At 41.7% G+C, this 20071-nt stretch overlaps 2 protein-coding genes across 4 annotated transcripts in view; both read left to right on the forward strand.

The window, feature by feature from the left end:
• The window catches only part of LOC122402287, a 684713-nt gene that overhangs the window by 311081 nt on the left and 353561 nt on the right, over positions 1-20071 (forward strand). The gene's annotated exons all lie outside the window — the stretch shown is intronic.
• Positions 1-20071, forward strand: part of LOC122402296 (neuronal acetylcholine receptor subunit alpha-7) — a 175643-nt gene that overhangs the window by 71247 nt on the left and 84325 nt on the right. For all 3 annotated transcript variants that reach the window (XM_043404961.1, XM_043404962.1, XM_043404963.1), the window contains exons 4-5: positions 6543-6652; positions 19142-19322. In XM_043404961.1, the coding sequence (XP_043260896.1) occupies positions 6543-6652; positions 19142-19322 (291 nt within the window). The remainder of the gene's footprint in view (positions 1-6542; positions 6653-19141; positions 19323-20071) is intronic.

Genomic DNA, 20071 nt, shown 5'->3' on the forward strand with positions numbered 1-20071 from the left:
TCGGAATCGAGGAAAGAATTTTCCAATGGTCTTTGGAAGAACCATTCCTTCCTCTTACATTTTCAACAATGATATTGCGCCATCGCTATCGTTTCTGGCGTTAAATTACTTTACCTGGAGGAAAGTAGTTCGCTCGAATTCTACGCACGTTTTAATAATACGCAGCTTTTCACTGTTATTTACGATACTTGAAAAATTTCATAGCGACGCTCGAAGCACTTATTTTCATAAAAATGCAACGTTACACGAGGAAAAGTCATCATCAAAAATGAATACAAGAAAGTAATTTTTAACGATACAAGTTCGCAACTATTAATGAGTTTCCATTTTAACTTTGAATTTTATGCAGCGTTCAACATTTCAGTACTATATAATAATGTATATTTAATATTTGTAATAGTGTATATTTAATATTTATAATAGTATACATTTAATATTTATAATATTATATAAATATTTGGAATCAGAAATTTTTTTTGACGCGTCGAATTCGTTCCAGAATGTCGAGTCGGAATTTTCCGAACGCGATTCTTCATGCAATTAGCGTAATTGGTAGTTCGAATTGAACGATCGCAGCCAGAAAGAATTAAAGTGAATTAAAAATGAATTAAGTTTTATCAATATTTAAATGATCGAACGAGTTTGTTCCCCGGCGCATTCCGCGCGCCCGGTTGATATTCTCGTTTATTTTAAAATTATTTCAGAGAATGTGTTTATATAATAATTATATTCATTCCTGATTGTGCGCGCGGAATGCCTCTCTCGAACGAGGTTATAGTATTTCGAGACGGGCGAAATAAATGCCGAAATTTTTAACAGAAATCGAGTCATTTAAAACATTTGGGCGGTTAAAGGTGAAAACTTGATAATATTCATAAATGGTTATAAAGTCGAAATTAAATTAGAATAGTTTTAGGATAGGCAGGTGTCCAGTGAACTTTGGCCCAGAGTGTTCGTCGTTGACGTTGATAGAGTCGCGTAAGAATATGTCTACCGTCACGGATATTCCCGAAACTCGCGAGTGAAGCAAAGCAGCTGTCTCTTTGTCTGTCTCTGGCGAATTAACGATCTACAGAGGTCTTCCAGGAAAACGTTTAATCCGGAGGCGCAGGGAACAAGAGCGGAGCAGGGCAGGGCTGGCAGGGCGTCGTCAAATGAACAATTCAAGCGACATACTGCACGTCCAGGGGTTCCGACCCGCCCCCAAAACCCGTCGGCTCGTAATCTATCCCGCACCAAGCTTCACACAAGTTACCAACCCCCCTCCACCCCCCCTCCCTCTCGCCGGGGCAATCTCCTTCGCCGCATAACCCGATAATTCTAATTACCCTAACAAGATCAATAATTTCTCTCGGCCTCGGCGTACGCTACCGCCTCGACGCGTAATCGTCCTGCGAGATTTCTATTGACGCGTCGCGACGCTCGCGCTAGGCCGGTTTCTCCATCATCTTCGAACGGAAACGCAGCTTTAACCATTCTAACTAAGATACGTTCCAGCAGAGAGTTTCCATCAGTCGAACGCGGTCACTTTGTTCCAAACGCATGAACCTAACCAAATATAGCAACTATTGCTCTTTCCAAACTGGGTAATATTTGTACAACGTTAATCAACTCTGTTTCCATAAGGATACACTCCAAATTTCATCTTAGTCTTAAACAACGTTATCATATACAAATTTCAAACCCAAATTTACACTCGCAATAGTGTTCGATTTGGCATATGGAACGACCTAATTTCTCCTCTCGTGTCAAGAACGACCCAGATCCGCTATCCAAAAGCTAAACATATTATGAAACTTACCATTCGTCTACGATAACACGACAAAATGTACGCGAAGGTGTCTCGTTTCGGACCAAGTTTAATTTAAAATTCGAAACAGGTTCGCGTTAGTTTGTTGAAATAAAGTTTCAGAGAGAAACGAACGATTCCCGAAGAAAGATTAAAGAACGATCATTTCGCGATATTTAAATTCCGTTTAACGAAGAAAATTATATTCGATGTCGTTCGCGCGAAAATGAGAAAAGTGGATACACTTGTTTCCGTTGATTTTGTTTTCCCAACGCCGGGGGTAGAAAGTTTTCGTATTCGCGCTTGCTTTGGAACCCTCCCCTTTAGCGGATCGATACGCTTTTGCTCCGCGAATAATTTTTCGTTCGCTCATTTGGAAGCTGTAGCTGTTTACGAAGGCGTCGAAGAGATTTTTACCGATTTAATTTAAGTAGCAACGTTCGTGAACGTTTCGGTGTATTAATATTATTAGCGTGCGCGAATTTCAGACATATTATCGTCTACCGGAAGCGTAAACCAACTCTGGAATTATTCAGAGTGGGTGGAATATCAGTTGCTTCGCGAAACCTGCCCGAAAACAAGCCTGCGTTGTCAGATTTATTAAATAGACAGTTTAAAGCGGTCTTGTATCAAAATATGCGAGCAAATTAAACAATTTAGGGCTTCGAAGATTCTCGTGTCTTGGTTTTAGTTTCATTCCCTTGCAGACCGTTGTAACTTGGAATTCTTGGACAGCTATACGCCACTGGGACCTCGGGATTGGACAGTTCACCTATTATTTGACTTCCAGAAATTCCAGGACAAAAGGTCTCGCGATACTATGGCCTCATTTGTGCTCTTTTCCCTTTTAAATTACAATAAACACGTGTACAGTATAAATTCTCTCTTAGAAATGATTAATCTTGAACGAACCAGAGTCGTGCTAGAATTTACCAAGAAATAGGGGATAACGGTGACCGCGGTTTGTCCGTCAACCTATCGCCACTATTGTCAACATCAAAGCCCGTAATATTCTACTATTGGTTCTCTGGAATCCCTAGAATTAGATTTCCATCGAAAGATCAGGTCCACGGTTCGATCAGTCTCTACGATTAGTATGATCGCGATGACGCCTAGATCAGGGTTGTGGTTTTGGAAGATCGCCGTCCACCCTCGGACTTAACCAACGGCATGCGTTGCATTAATGCACGCGAGAGAGCCAGTCAAGTGCATACGTCCACTATTGTGGTCATCCGAAGATGGATGCGGCGATCCATCGCAGATCGAACGATGCCCATTTCCAAGAGACTGATCCAATTTACATATACACACCTTTTTGCTACCCTGGAAGCAAACTCCATTCCAGAAATCTATTAGAAAATGCATAGCCTCTGTTATTTCGTTCACCAGTCGATTCATAAATTCGTTGGAATGTTTTTAAAATGAAACTGCACTCTCCCACTTTGAATAATTCACGTTTTCTTCATTATTATTTTCGAGAAATTTTATTTCGACCAGCACAAAGTCGTACCGGTTTCGAAGAAAAATATCGAGAAGCTGGCAGCGTGAATTTTATTTTTGTTTCAAAATTCTTCCTCTCTCGAAACATTCTACAGACTTTACAGAAACTAGTAGTCGATGGAAGTAATAACAGGGAGGTTGGGAATACGAAATATAGCCTCCCAGGTGAAGCGAGTAAATATTTTCTTTACTTCAGAAACGAATTAAAGAACATATTTCTGCAAATACTCGTTTCTATAATTTCCCATCGGAACCTATAGTCAAGAATTAAACTTTGACTGTTTAAAAATGTTCTTTTTTTAATTATATATCAGCCATATATTAATTAACGATTTGTTCGTCGCATCGGGGTCGCCAGGATTTTTTTAGGTAATATATGGCTCTCGTGGGAAAAGTTCCGAGTTGAAGAATGTGGCACCACGAGTTAGGGGAATGTGGACAGCGGGCCAGTAATTTCTGCTAGTCGTAGGCGTTAAAATGTTTGACCCAATACGACCCGCAATTCCTTCGAGGATATTTCTTCCATGTTCCAATCAATACTTTCGTAGTATAAAAGTTAGAAACATTATTGCAAGATAAATTCAGTATAACAGATCGATTAATCTCTTCCAATTTCCACCAATGTATTAGAATATTTATTGTATTAAGCTGATCATCAAGCTACATCGCATGGTTCGATAAATACTCATCCGTTAATACTAATATTTGATTGTTAAAAACGTGAACTAGCTTCCAACGAATTAGGCTGCATCACGCGCTCGACGAAGCATAATTATAGTCTTATCCTTCGCAGACTGGCAATGTCTATCTTCCTTTTTGAACTTTGTTTCCCTTTAACGATACACGTACAAAAGACAATTTATTTAAATGGGTGTAGCTGGTCCGTAGCTTTAACCTTGAGAGGCAAGGGTGAATATTCCCACGCGAAGAGAAGGAAACTGTTCTCTCGAATGCAACGCGAAACGTCCAAGTCCCTGAATGGCTTCTTAGCGGTGAAAAAGGCGATCGTTTAATTTCCGAAAATGCGGCACACCTCGCGGGTGTTTCAACCAGCAGCAAATAGAAACCACTCGGTGAACCGTTGGGACGAAATTTTATTTCAGAGGGAACGCCGAAAGAGCGTTCGTTACGCCTCGTTTCCATGGCGGGGGCGAGTCACAGGAAGCCGGTTCGCGTCGTATCGCCGGGGAAAGGAACTTGAAAATCTTGAAGCAGACACGATGCGTCTCTGGCTCATGGAACGGAAGGCGAACTTTCACCCTCTGAATTCCTCGTTTGTGCAATTCAGCCGCGTAATCTAATGAGCAAACGCCCGAGACTCGCCATCCAGACCCGGAAATTGAAGTATACATTATAAAACGCCGCGTTTTCTATGCAGTTTCCACACCACCGTCATAAAACCAGGTCGCGAATTCCTCGAAAGTCACTGCATTTAAATATACACAGCTACCGACCGCGGCTCTTTCTAACGTCTCTGTTAGCAACGCTCTGCCTGTAATTTCACGGGAATCTGACGTGAATCTTAATCGCGATACCCTTTTGTCTAATTTGGAAACGGTGGAACGTAGTTTGCTACCATTTACGATTCTTGCTCGACTTCAAATGGCTCTTTAATCCCTCGTAGGCGAAAGAAATATAAATTTTTTGACAATTAGAGCCACCAAAACTACGAAACTTTTTCAATTTTCAATAACAGCGAATTGTGTTAAAAGTTTTCGACGCTCGAGATTCCTACGAGCCTCAACACTTTCAAGATTCTCGAGCCTATTTTAGTTTCAAGATAGCCACAAAGTGACTCAAAGTTCCAACATTCTTGCTTGAAAATTCGCAACTAAGAGTATTAAAATTCTACCGTTAATTGGAAATTCCTAGGCGGGGAATTACAGAGTCTCTGTTCGAACCTTTAATTACTAGGTACATGAATAAAAAATGTTCATTCAACATAGGTTCAAAAGTTAATACTTTCCGCTAAAAATCGGGTTGAAGTATCTAAAAATCTTTGTCGACGCGAGTGTGGTTGGAAAGGGGGTTAAATGCCCTTTAAAATGAGCGCTCGTGAGAGTGGATAGCTTAATTAGTTCCGGAGATATGAGGATTTTAATTTCAAGTCGATCGGATGAGACCGAAGCCTTTGTTTACATCTGCGAGATCAATGAACTTTCTTACTACGGCCTTGTCAAGGTCGTTGACCGCACGTGACTCGTAGTAACTAGGTCACGCGACCACTCGGTCACCAGTCACGTGCGCGAGAGAGAGAGGTCCAGCGTGACGCGTCAGACAAAGACAGAGATAGTCAAATTGGGAAAAATTAACCCTTTACATAAATTACGATATCTCGAAAACGGAAAGTCGGATCGACAAAAACCAAAAAGCAATTTCAAAGAGGAAGGTTTACCCCTTCTAACGGCGGTTGAATTTTGAATAAAGCCCTAGTAGTTTCGGAACTACACGCGTCTAAAGTTTTACTATTTTTAATACGCGTGAATAGGCCATTATACGCAAGCCGGACAGTGAGGAGGTAGTCGAATTAAGAAAAATTACCTTTTACATAAATTAAGATATCTCGAAAACGGAAAGTCGGATCGACAAAAACCAAAAACCAATCTTAATGGGGAAGGTTTACCGCTTCCAACAGTACTGGAATTTTGAATAAAGCCCTAGTAGTTTCGGAACTACGCGTGTCTAAAGTTTCAGTATTTTTACACTTTCGTTTCTTTGATACTTTTGGGTTGAACACTTTGAATCATCACGCTCGTATTACACCGAAATTTATCAGCGTAGATTTCCGTTGTTCTCGCCCTCCCGGCGGATTTATCTTCTCGAAATTCATGCTTTGTGGATTGCTTAACTCTTACCGTTTGCACGCCATGTTCGAGCGATGGAAACAAAGGAACCAAAAAGGATTTGACGTCGTTTCAGACGAGCATGCTAGGAAATTTCGCGAGACTCTCTCTGATTCTACCAGAACCATCGGTCGATTACTCTCGAATTAGTTTCTAGCTGCATCGTTCCCGCTAACAGTACGAAGAAAAGAAATCCCATTGAGTAATTAATTTTCCGTCTAATGAGGATTAATTAATTTCGCTAATTTTATCTTCGAGCGAACTTCCCGTGATATTCCGCGATTTCATTATTCTTGGAAAATTAATAACGAACGTCAACTTTTCATGGTTCGCGTCGAATTAATTGTTACAGGATTTAAATGTTACGCTATCGTTGTCGTAGAGTATGAGAGTTTTCTTTAATTTTCTAGGAATGGACGGACTATAATCTCCAGTGGAACGAGTCCGAATACGGGGGCGTAAAGGACCTCCGAATTACACCGAACAAGCTTTGGAAGCCAGACATTCTCATGTACAACAGGTAATTCAATCTTGTTACATTTACATAAGGAATTTGGTTCCGTTCGATGAATCGATAAATCTAATTAACACAGCGACCGATTAAAAAGTCTGTTTAAAATCCGGGTGAATCATTTCGCGTTAAAACAGTGACGGGATTCAGTTTCGCGAGGAAACGTTAGATCAACAACCGAATTTATTTCGATAAACAACCGGAAAATGTACTCGAGATAAAAGTATATCGCGTAAAAATTTCCAGCTTAACGGCTGCCTTGTTTTTCGATGAAACTCGAAGGAAATTCTGGCGCGTAGTTTAAAACGTTCTTAAACGGAATTCCAATAAACCGTGCGGCGAACTTTGACGAAGGGACGTAAAATTTCACTATGAAAATCGTGAAGGAATCATAAAATTCTCGAAACCGAAAACACCGACGGAAGTAATTCTGTTTTTAACCGTTCTAAATATCGATTCGCTGTTATTAACAGTGTACCACGAATTACTCTGATTTGACGGGAAAAAATTTGTTTAGAAGTTAGAATTGGATTGATGTGCAACGTGATATTCAGTACGATTAAAATTGTAACGCAGGGCGATGGTTTACATGTTCGTCGAACCGGGAACGAGAATATTTGACGAGCTCGAATTTCGTCCAGGATGTTTTTGCTCCCGAGGAATCCGGGAATAGCAAAATCGAGCTAATTCGTGGTACACGCAACGCATTCGCGTAATCCGATGCATTCGTGTTGCAATTACACCGGGTTGCATCGCCACGCCGCGGATAGTTAAGCTGTCGAACTTTAAAGCACGTTCTCGAATTCGGGTCATCAATATTTCACCGGACAGCCGTTATCCGAATTAGTTCCGATTCCTAGCGGCGGAAGTTGCGCGGGGAAGCGTCCAGTTTCGTCCTCGAGTCGCGTTTTTCCTTTTCGGGGACGAACGAAACGCGCGAGTCGCGATAAAACGTGCCAAAAAAGAACGTGCAAAGGTAAAACACCGGATAATTAAAGAATCGAGGTACGAACTTCCGGTGAAAGCCTTGAGGAGAGGAATATAAAATTTTGAGAATGTTTCAGAGACCCCCACGGCGGCTACACGATATGTCGTCGATGCATAAATCGATTTCTATACGTTCCTTTTATTTTTCACAATGACGTTTTCTCCCGATTGCAAGTAATATATTTTAATCTCCAAGGGTACGTAAACACTATCCCAGTATTGCTTCGCATCTTAAAACGTATATATTACACAAGTACACACGTACATTGCGCGTATAAATATATAATATACGCGTCAATACAATATATTATATATTTATACGGAGAAGTGCATGCGTTTATTTCCGGTGCAAACAACACACAGTACTTTATTTAGTATGTACTTACCTATGTATATTTACATTTTTCGTTTCTGTACATATTTATACATATAAAATAGATATGTATATATACATGCTCTTGAAAGGGTTATTCGATTCTAGTCGTAGAGTACGTTTCTATCCCACGAGTCGACCGGCTTTTCCTCGATTATACGAACGCCATTTATGGTTCATGGTTTCATGGGAACGTATGGGAAATGCCGGTCGTTTCGTATCCGTTCTTCCGTACACTTTTTGTGTATCAATTGCGAAAACGCAGAAGCATTAATTTCATGTACAGACGGGTCATATTCATTTTAATCAATATTTACGGAGGGCCACGACGTTAACATGTTCGCCGCGCCAAGCACGAGTAGAAATTAGAAATATTTATCAGGCTCTTCGCCATTTCGTTGAGATCTTCGAGTTGTCGCGATACAATGAGAATCGAACAAAGTTTGAAAGGAACAGGGCAGAAAGATCGTTCAAACGCGAAACTTCCTCCAGGAAATAACTTGCGATTTCTCTCGTCCTGGGCGTATTCGAGGCGCCTGGAAAACCGCGTCGGGAAGAAAAGCATGCTTCTGAACGATGGACCAGAAGAGGAGACAATTCCTCTATGATTAACGCCGTGGCTCGCTTGATCACGCAGCCTCTAGATTAAATAGTCTTAGATATTAATAGGCAACTGTGTACGCAGTGCGCGCGCGCCAGCAGAACGTGAAACGTCTTCGGAAATATCTCATGTTCTGCTCTGCCCGCAAAATTAATACGCTCGCCACTTTGCTGCCAGCTGATCCCCATCGCTGTCAGAATCAACCGTCGCCTTAAATAATCCGCCAAATTATTACGCATTCCCGCCAGAAGACCGTCTCACATACCGTACGCCGATTCTCTGTTCCGTCAGTTTCAAGTTTTCTCGAACCTGTTCTTAGAATATCGAATTTCCTAGAGATTTATTCGCAATCGAGGGTTTTACGGGGCAAGAACTCGTAGCGAAAGGAACGGCATCGATCTTGTTTCCGTTGGTCGTTGGCAACGCTGAGTGATTACCGCGTTAACGAAGTTACGCGCTATCCGAGCGCGGAAGTAGCCCGTAACATCGCAACAATTCCGAATCCCAAGAGCCCGAACTCCAATTTTGCGTCGAATTGAATTCATCGTAACTGCTAATGGCGTGCTTGGAAGACATCGACCCCGGTTTATCTCGAAATCACTTAATTCTCGTAATCGCGTTGATCCCCTGAATTCCGGGAAACTCGAAAAAAGGACAGCCAGGACACCGGGGAACACGTTGTAGGAAGCAACCGGAGTAATGGCGGGATCGGATGGCCAAGGTTCTAAAGGGCCACCCAGAGAGGCTGGAATCCTCTTTCAGCGACTAACAACCAAGTTGGTCAACCAGTATCTAACTAGCGTCCATTGATTTATGTGACTCGAAATTACAATAATGAAGTATAGAACAATTGCTGTTAAAAGCGCTAAAGATTTTTCTCCTTGTATTCTCGGCGAAAGGGTCGAATGAGAGCACCGTCGATAGCAGTTTAATCAAGTTTGGATTGCGCCGTGTCAGCAGAACTTTGGCGAACGTAGAATTGATCCTTCGTCTTTCCACAGATACTGGAATCCCGGTTGTAATGGATACTGATTGTTTCGACTACGAAGGCACAATAATCTACCATTGTATTCGACCGTATCGAGACCAAAATTTCTAATGTAGCAAATCGTGAACTGTCTTAGTTCGATTTGAAGCCAAAGAGTATGAATATGACATCGTAGAGGCATTCGTAGAGCATCGTAGAAGCGTTTCTTTGTACGTGTTCTGTCCACAGGATCTCGAGGAGAAAAATAATATCATGTGCCCATTTAGCAACACGCTGTAGGTACCTCGGGGAACAGTTACCAGGAGTAGTTCTTCCAAAGAGAAAGAAGAAAGGTGTTTCCTGCGGAACCGTAAAGCGAATCCCGAGCATCCCGCTCGAAGGTACTTTTAGGCGTTGCTGGCTGAATTTAAGCTCCTATAACCTGGAGGTTAAAGCTTCGGGACTGGCGTACAGCCCATAAAATCCGTTGCACCCGAACACGTTCGCGGATCTATGTAACCCTGCCGCGAATCGACCGGATACTTATGAAATTTGTACCAGCCGAATAATCTATGAAAGTCACTCCTCCTCGAGGCACGTCTACCTTCTCGAACACGTTCACCTTTATCTCGCGAATTACTGAACTTTGAAACGACAAATGTCTCTAGGTAATCTCCAGAAGTAATTTCTGAAATCGATTACTTTTAAAATACAATCTTTTCGGATGGAATGTCGTTTTGAGGCTCTTCTTTTCGCGTATGCAGATGGCCCAGGAGCACGATGATCAAATTCAATCGGTGTCAGATTCAATTCACCACAAAACTCACAGAGAACACGTTTGTTACTCGGGGACCGGTTGTACAACGTTAACATAACGAGGTGTACTTCGTGTTTAATCAAGTGAATTTCCCTGTTCATATTTGTCGAGTTAAATTTCGTTTCTATCTACGTTTCGTAGGAAAATGCTACCGGGGGATTATGTATCGAAATTTTGTTATTTCACCGTGTGTTGGCTTTGGCAATATTTGCTCGATTTCGTCGTCTTCAAACAAATGTTGTCGTATAGGTTACCGGTGTGATTGATCTCTGTTCACGGAAGACTCTGACACAGCGCAATTTTCATTCTTTCTCGAGAAGTTAGTTGCCACATCTTAATTATATTTCATCGTACTGGTCTCTGATTAAAATCCAATAATTCCTTCGTTCTTTTAAATTCCGAATTACACGAGAAAGTTTCCACCAAATTCTGTCAGAAATGCTTTCGCTGGGAAAGCAAGTATAAGCAGAATATCATGCATTTTATAGCCGGGTGTCCGTGACAAGCCCTTCTCTCGGAATTCCTGGGCGTTATGATATTTTAAGCTGGTCTACTTTAGGGATACGTTCTACGCTTAATCGCAATCTCTCCAGCTGTTTCCCCCCCGGACTCGATAATAACCAGTAAGCCCTGCTATACGACAATAGTATTCTGATAATGATAAAAATTTCGTTGAGCGTTCGATCGAGCTTCATTCGATACGGAGTGTTCTTTGACGCTCTGTCGGGAAGTTAATATCGTCCTTGGCGCGTTCATGACTTGGCCATAATCGCTTTACATGCTGTTCCCGCGGTAATCACTCGATTTAATCGGCTTAAGGGAGATGCGGCTGAATCGTTCGTCTTCCGCGTGAACTCGGAGAGATCGTTCGTCGAAACGGTCTCCCCAGGTCGTAGCAGTTAACCTGGGCTACCTGATAAATTCCACCCCTCTGTTGAATCACCTATGCCTGGTCGCGTTGGAAATTCGTTGGACGATGGCGACGGCGATGGCGATGGCGAGCAGGGCCTCGCAGCGGGTGGCGGCTGTAATTATGTGTATAATTAATAGAGATGCGACGTCAGGCCACCCCGTTACTGCGGGCCACCGCAGCACCGGGCCCGGTGCCCGCCCCCTCTAAACACGCGCAACACGTAGGAACATTTCGGCATTCCTGCGGAACAGCCAAAATGCCGGCGAACGCAACTACTCCAGCACCGCGATCACCCCCTGGACCGAGTCACGAATCTATCCACACGCCGTACACGTACAGTTTCACCCTGTGTTCCTCAAGGTATGCAAACCATCGGCTCGAAGGCAGCTACGATTCGTCAAATATCCAACACACGGGTCATACAACCCGATCGATCCGCCATTTACTACCAATCAACAGTTTTATTCGACTACAACGCTCTTCAAGTCGAGATGCACCGAAGAGTCACAACATTCGATATAGTTTCTGCTCGACCGTGGACTCATTGATGATTCTGTGCTTAAAGAACCTTGAGATTAATACTCGTTTGGACGATACCCAATATACGAACCTATTAAAGCCAAAATAAGAGCTTACAGCTTACGTTTGCGTATAATTTCGGGGGCTCGTTGTACCATACATATGAATTTTTCGGAAATAACGCGTTTAGATAGGACCTCGTGTGTAAAGTGTGTTTAGCCAGGCAGCGTGTAACGTTGAATTTAGCCTGGAAAGTATCCTGGCACGCGTTTCGAAGCGATGCTCGCGGAGGAGGCCCGCCAAGTTTCAAGCACCCTTCGGGCAAATTAATGCTACGCCACTGGTGCATAGGCGCGCACGATGATTTGGCGCCGTTAACTTTCCGACAGTTTGCCCGACATTTATGACGGTCGAGTTTGAACGCGGCCCACCACCTCGTTATGTCGTCAGGATTGTTTGCTCATGAGAGTATAACAACTTCAACAAATACATATATTCGCGTGACTGTGCTACATGTGCGTTTGCATTATCTAAGATGCTCGATTCGATTCGAACTCTTGCTTGTAATTTTGTTAGTTTTAAAATTAAAAATTCAGAGTAGGTCCTTTCTCGAGGCGTAATTGCCAATAATTACAGTTTCTGTATCGGAGTGAGATAAAGAATTCCATTCGAGTAGCGTTTCCGCGAGACTGCACAATGTTCCAATTGCGAGAAACTTAGCATTCCGGTCGAGAGCCACAGGGAAAGTTAAAAAGACTGTTATCAATCAACGGTACAGTTGATTCCATTTCGCCAATTGCGCGGAATCTTGGAGCGGAAGCTATTCCTTTTCCCCCCCAAGACGAATAGGGATTTTTATAGCATTTTTATGTGCTAGACCACGTACGTGGGTATCGTCCATCGAGCGTAGAATCGCGTACCCGGCCGATATACGCGGAGAACAACGAGATATAAATTTCTTCCGCGAGCTGTTCCTCGTCGTGTAAAACCGCTTCGAAACGAGGATGAAAATTCTTGAATCGAATTTCCGCGCACACCTGGGTCGGTTTCCTTCGGATCTACAGCTTCCATCAGTTATTTAACGCGAAACCACGCGCGTAAATCAAAACGCGAATAAAACTTAGTGGCTTAGTTCCTTCGTCAGTGATTTATTAATTGTTGGACACTAATCGTAACGTTTCGATTCTTTACGAATCGTGTGTGACTTGTTTCCTTTTCATCTCGTATATTTTTGTACTGGAAAAGGCACTAAAAACGTTTCATGATGATCGAAGTTAATTTGTAATTATATAGGGTGTTCGGTCAACACTGGGAAAAATTTTAATGGGAGATTCTGGAGGCCAAAATGAGACGAAAATCAAGAATATCAATTTGTTGATTGGGGCTTCCTTAAAAAGTTATTAAAAAAATTAAATTTAAAAATTTCAAATCATTTACGGAAAAATTATTTTCGTTTGCGGGGGTCAATTAGAATTAATTTTGGTTATTAGATATACCCCCGAATTCCTACGCATTTTCGAGAAAAAAATTCCTTACTGAAAATATAATCTCTGGCCAGAAATGTTTGCCTGAAATTTCAATGCAAATCTTTAAAAAATCATAACTCTTGAACGGATTGACGGATTTTAATGTTTAAAAAAGCAAACGATGCGTATTTTAGTGGAGAATATGTAGAAATTCCAAAAATATTCGAAAAGTTGATCTTTGATCCAGAAAAATAAGAAAAATCCCATAAAAATGGCCCAATTTTTCAAACAGCCATACCTCCTATAATAGTGAATATATTTCAATGAAACTTTTTTCTGAAGTAGAGCTCCTAAGCACCTACAAAAAAGTATTAGAGAAGTTTTCTGTAGGACGTCAAACAAATTCATTAAGAATGAAAAACTAATTCTTATGAAAAATCGACAGGGGGTAGGTGCCTCATTTTTCCGACGAAAAAAAATTCTTTCAAATCGTTCTGGAAAAATTATTATTAGTTGCAGGGATCAATTACAATAATTTTTGGTGAATAGACAAACACCTGAAATACTACCCAATTTCGAGAAAAAAATTCGAGAAGGTGTGAAATTTTCGACAAAATTAAAAAATTCCAAATCGTTCTAAAAAAATTATTTTTATTTGTAGGAGTCAATAGCAATCATTTTTGGCGAATAGACATACCCACGAATTCCTATCCAGTTTCGAGAAAAAAATTCGAGAAGGTGTGAAATTTTGGACAAAATTCAACATTTTCAAATCGTTCTAAAAAAAATATTGTCAGTTGCGGGAGCGAATTATAATGATTTTTGGTCAATACACATACCCCCGAAATGTTGCGCATTTTTGAGAAAAAAATTCGAGAAGGTGAGAAATTTTCGCCAAAATTAAAAAATTCCAAATCGTTCTGAAAAAATTATTTCTGGATGCTGGGGTCTATTGCAATCATTTTTGGTGAATAGATATACCCCTGAAATCCTACCCATTTTCGAGAAAAAAATTAATTACTGAAGATGTCTGACCAGGCGTTGACCTCTTCCCCTGAAATTTTTCGGCGAAATTTAAAAGTTTCATATCGTTCTAAAAAAAATATTGTCGTATGCGGGGGTCAATTACAATCATTTTTGGTGAATACACATACCCCCGAAATCCTACCCACTTTCGAGAAAAAAATTCTTTACCGAAAATATACTATGTTGCCGGAAATGTTTCCATAACTTATTAACAAAGCCTCAACCAATAAATTAGTATCGTTGATTGTCGTCTCATATTGGCCTCTAGAACCTCCCATTAAAATTTTTCCCGTAGATGGCCAAACACTTTGCATAATCAAAGCTTAATATGCAGAGAACATATTTTTCGCGTCTTTTGTAATAAAATAAGGAGAAACGTGTATCGAATGCGTTACGGTTCAATCGTTCAGCAGTCGACGCACGGCAGGAAAAAGCCCAGTGAGGGAAATTCGAGTGGTATTTCGTTTGTACCGGGGCGAGCAGAAACTGAGAAGAAAGATGGACGGGGCGGAAAACATTTCGAAACATGGCTCGGTTCAGGCGCATGAGCGCGCGTGCAGGATGGTCTGGTCGTTGTTGGGAGCACCGGGGAAAAGGTAAAAAGCGTGGAGGAGAGCGGGTTCCGTGGCATGGTCGATGAAACCTCGACCGCCCGAATTTCTAAGGGAGGCTTTCGCTTAAAACCGCGGCGCGTCTTCTGTCGAGGGAAGAACCGTAATCCGTGGCGATAGGAACGCCTTGGAGGGCAGAGCTAAATTCCCCTGCCGCGACACCTAAACTCCCAACGAATCGCGTACCTAAACCGGGCACAAAGACGAGATCGATAGTTACCGTTGAAACCGTTTCGTGTATTCGCTGTTAATTCTGTCGCGAGAAACACGACCGCGCAGACAGCTGACTCGTTGGCTCTGGATGGCTTGGAACTTGAATATTAACTCGGAACGTTCCTACGAAATGCTTCCAAATTCGCCCAAATTTATCGAGCCAAACTTTTCGTCTACAACAGAACGCTAAAACCTGATACACATGTACATATTTTGTGCAAGTTTAAACCTGTTTTATCCTTCACTGTGAGAAATATGGGCCACTTCTGTCAAAGGTTGTAGAAATTTTGTAGAACAGAGTGTACGTTCAGAGTTTTCGTTAATTTTCGGAACGCTTGATGGAATCGCGACGTTGAATCGATGCTAAGTGGGCAACGCGTTAATATCGTTTAACAATACACAATGTCCGTGGATAATGGTGGGCGGGATGGTCGTTACTCGCGAAACAAAAGAGGAGAATAGCCCAGCTAGCACGACTTACTTGTTGCTCGCAGCGCTCGACGCCTCTTCTCTGGTGAATATCGCCATCCAAAAGCGTCAGTCGCACAAAAGGGAGGAAAAAAAGAGGATGGAAGGGTCAGCGATCTTGGAGGACAGGGTTTATCCAAAAAGCCAGAAAATGCCCATCGTGCAAAGGTCGTCGTCGTCGTGTGGCAAAGAACAATCGACGAGAGTGCACCCCCCTTAGAATTCATAAACGACGCTGCGCGCTTTGTGACAGCAAAGGCCGATTTATGCTACACGCTCCGACACGCAGACCTTCCGTTTACACGGAAATATTCGTGTCGATGCTTCACTTTTTCTGAAAATCTGATCAGAAAATAAAATAGTCTATTCAGATGGTCCAATCGAAACCCCCCAAAATATGAACGAAAAACGTTTCCAGCGTAGTTTTTTTTTCTCTCTCTGTTTTTCCGCTCGACTTCTTTTTTCGAAAGCTACAACGCGGGATAAAGTCGCGGGGGATACATGCAACGCATCGCGATTGTTTCGCCGCGGCGCTGCCCGAGAACAAAAGGGAAGACGGCTGTTTGCGTAACAGGCGCCGGTATGAAAAACCGAGAAATTCGCTGGTGTCAATTACCAGCCGCTTCTCCGTTTTCCATAAAATTACACCAATAGAATATTTTCTCTCGTCGAGAATTGGCCAACATTTTGTTCGAACAAGCGATAAAAGCACAGCAGCTGAAAGAGGACGTAACGAGGACGTTCGATTTCGTTAGGAATCAGCGAGCGATTGAAAACTTTTCGATGGTGTATTCGCTAAGTAGGCAATGTCAGGATTTCGTTTTAGGAAAGTGCTCGAAAGTGCTTGGGTAGTTCGGCACACTTTGGTCGCGAACTTCCGGGGAACTGTACGAGCGATCGAAAGTATTAACAGGAAGAACGAAATTTGAAATTTTCCCGGCTGATTCGGTAATGGCGGACGCTGGCAATCGCTTGAAACTTTGACGTCGTCCTTATTTTCCGTTGAATTTGCATGCATATGAAAGCACGGGATTTACAACAATAACTGGCTGTTATTTCGCCCGGTAAAAAGAGCTGTCGTTGCCTCGGTATTAAACTTTTTTCAAATTCTTTGTCAGGTTCCGCCCTCAAAGTGCCATTAAAGTTAGTTATTGCGTTGCTTATAAATCACCGATACGAGTTATTATAGTCAGTCCGGTGCTTGCGCCACTTGTGGAGCTCTTTTAACGATAATAATTAAGCTCTATACATTTTTTCCTGTTAATTATAAAATGGAAAGCAAATTTCAAGCGTGATATAGAATAAATTACCTTCGGGAAAATTCTGCGATTGACAGCGTACGAGTTAATAAATTCTGTGTAATTAATGTTGGTAATTATTAGCTCGAGAATAGTCTCCTTCTATCACGAACTCTTTGTACCAGATTTCTAAGCACTGGTTCCTTAAATATAAGGTGTACAATGGCCTATATTTCTCACAAATTGTTTACTAAATTCGTCCAGTATTGTGCAATTTCGAGAAATTATGAAATTACACGCCTATTTCCATTTTTAATGGATCTTCTTCAGTTTCTTGGCTCGATGCATTTGGGCAAAAAGGAGAAAACATGGATTGATTAGACACCCAGCTGTTCACGAAGCCACGAGATACGCAACAACGAGACAAAACGGATAATAATCGACACAACGTGTAATTTCGATGTTTCGCGAATCAGCTATGGAATAACGCGTGTCAATCACTCTTTAAACGTGAAAATCTAAACCGAGTAATAAAAACGAAACGTAAAAGTAAATACAGTTTTGTTAAATACTCGTCGCGATAAAATGCTTCGATCGGGGGTTGAAATACGTGGCAAGTTCAAGCTAAACGACAGAGAAAAGAGCAGAATTTAATCTTCCAAGGTGTTAAACTAGCACGACAATGAACAAAGAACCGTTAAATTACTTTAAATTGCATAGGTGGTAATAAACTGGTAATTTTTAATATTTTATCAGGCTTTTGTACAAACCATGCATTTAACAGTATATTAATAATGTGTCAGGCGTTGTTTGCAAGCCGACAAGGGCGCCGCTGCCTTGCCCTAACAGTAACTAATTTGAAACTACAATTAATCCGCCGTTACGTAATAGTAATATCGTTTTGGAGTAGGTACTACGGGGTAAACAATAATTGTCACATCAAATCGCTAATAACTTGTGGTAATTGTTGTTAATCGGACAATCTCTAACAGCTGTTTACCTGTTCAATAAATTCTGATCGTTCGAGTGTATCGAGCTGTCGCGAGTCGCGCTACTTTGATTGCGAATCTGCCAAATTTAACTATACAATGATTGACCTAACGAAATCAATAATTGTAGCGCGTTTCACGTTCCGCGAATCTAACCATTGTTGGCGTAATTATACGAAGAATTACACAGCGATAATTACGCGTTTCTGCAGAGAGGGAATTATAAACATTCGAGAATAGGTTGTTACGTTATTAGGCGAGAGACATAAATGTTGGAACATCTCTTGAACCATCAATTTCCTCGAAAGAGAGCATATCACTAGAGTTACGTTAGAAAGATACGCAGCTGCGGAAAATAAAAGCGCAGGAAACTTTTATGTCCTCTAGCTCTCGCGCAAAGGATGCATATTACTCTCTTGTCGAGAATGTATTACCCAGGATGCATCACGAAACATCATAAACGGCTTTTATAGACAAATCTTTTGGAAAATGTAACGCGCGCCATTTAAATGCAAAATCGACCAGAACTTTATTTCCGACCTTTGAACTTTCGTAGTCGCGAATAAATGTAATTAGTAAAACTATTTAAGATCCTGAATCGCTAATTACGAGGCATTCTGTTCGTGTAAATAAAAAGTATCGATCGTGACTTTGAACGTTGCTTCTCGCGGAAAATATGGAAGAAGTATTCCTTCGAAAATTCTGATGCGCAAACTCTCCGAAAGTTAATTAAATTTTATCATTAATTTTTCATCAAAGCTTTGAAATACTTTTGCAATGCGCTTTACGAAGGATTGAAATAGTTGGACTTTTGAAAGGAGAAAAGGGGATTAAAATAATTGTACATAATTTACTCTCGATCGATCTTCCGTGATCGCGAATAATTTACATTTATTTTCGTGGCTGCTTGATTATAAGCGAATTAATCGCGAAAATGGCTTTGACGGTTCGTCGTTTGCATAAGCCCGATGTACGATATTTTAGATTACGCCAGCTTCAACGAGCACGAAACGTTTATTAATTTACTTTGTTCAGGCGGCTAACGACGGTCGGAAAACATATTAGTTCAGGGATATTGGTCTAAAAAATTCTATATTATAGTATAATATTGTAAAAAAAAAAAAAATCTTGGCACCTTGGAAGAAACGAAAGATTTGAATAAATTTTTTTGATCGTTGAGCTTGACATTGTCGATCGATAAAAATCGAGGATTAAAAAGTCGATAAAACGCGTTACGTGGGAGAAAATGAAGCGCCGCGAGACCAAGGCCGATGAGAATAATTAATGGAGATGTAATGTGAACACGTTAGTGCGGAAGAGGGTTTCGATGGGACATACCAAACGAACGTGGTGGTCACGCATAATGGCAGTTGCCTGTACGTCCCTCCTGGCATCTTCAAGAGCACATGCAAGATAGACATCACTTGGTTCCCCTTTGACGACCAACACTGTAACATGAAGTTCGGATCCTGGACCTACGACGGCAACCAGGTACACTACTGTCTCCACTACACACTAAAACACGCTCAGAGTACACACCAGAGCACCAAATATCTCTTACTGGTCCTGAATTCTTCAAACTGCGCGTCCACGCGCTTATCCTCGAAGGGTTAAAACGTGTCCCCGTACAATCCTCGCCAACGATCGTCCAAAACGCTCGAGACCCCGTCACAAAGAGAATTCGAAACGATAATTGCAATTGATAATGAACTGCTCGACGGAATGATCAACTTTGGTAGAAAGTGGTAATCAGTCTGCGATTAAAGGAGCCAGGACGTCATTCTCCGCGGGGACCAGTGAGTTTTTTGCTCCTGTCGCGAGGAGGTCCGATGATTCTCTCCGTGGCGTCGGGCTTCGTAAATGGAGACGCTTTTGGAGACCGTGCAGACATCGACGAGTCCTTATTGCCGCGATATTCGACCCGTTTCCCTGCCACCTCCGCGCAAAGAAAAGTCCTCCTGATCCTACGCCCATGAGATCCCTCCCGAGGCTTCTTTGTCCGACACAAGAACTCAGCGCAACACAATAGCAACGCTCCATAGATAGCCGTTCGTTCTCACGCTTCGTAGCTTCAGCTCAGATCTATATATATATAATATAGGTATATAAATGTACGATACGATATACATTCTTTACGTATATACTGATGCATACACGCACATGTCCCGGCATATGTGAAACATCGAGAAGTGTGGGGCGAAGGAAAGACGCGTGTGATATCAGGAACACGAGCTTGTCCT

This window comes from Colletes gigas, unplaced genomic scaffold (genome assembly GCF_013123115.1).
Source record: "Colletes gigas isolate AHSC1104 unplaced genomic scaffold, ASM1312311v1 Colletes_gigas_Sc00034, whole genome shotgun sequence".
Lineage (NCBI taxonomy): Eukaryota > Metazoa > Arthropoda > Insecta > Hymenoptera > Colletidae > Colletes > Colletes gigas.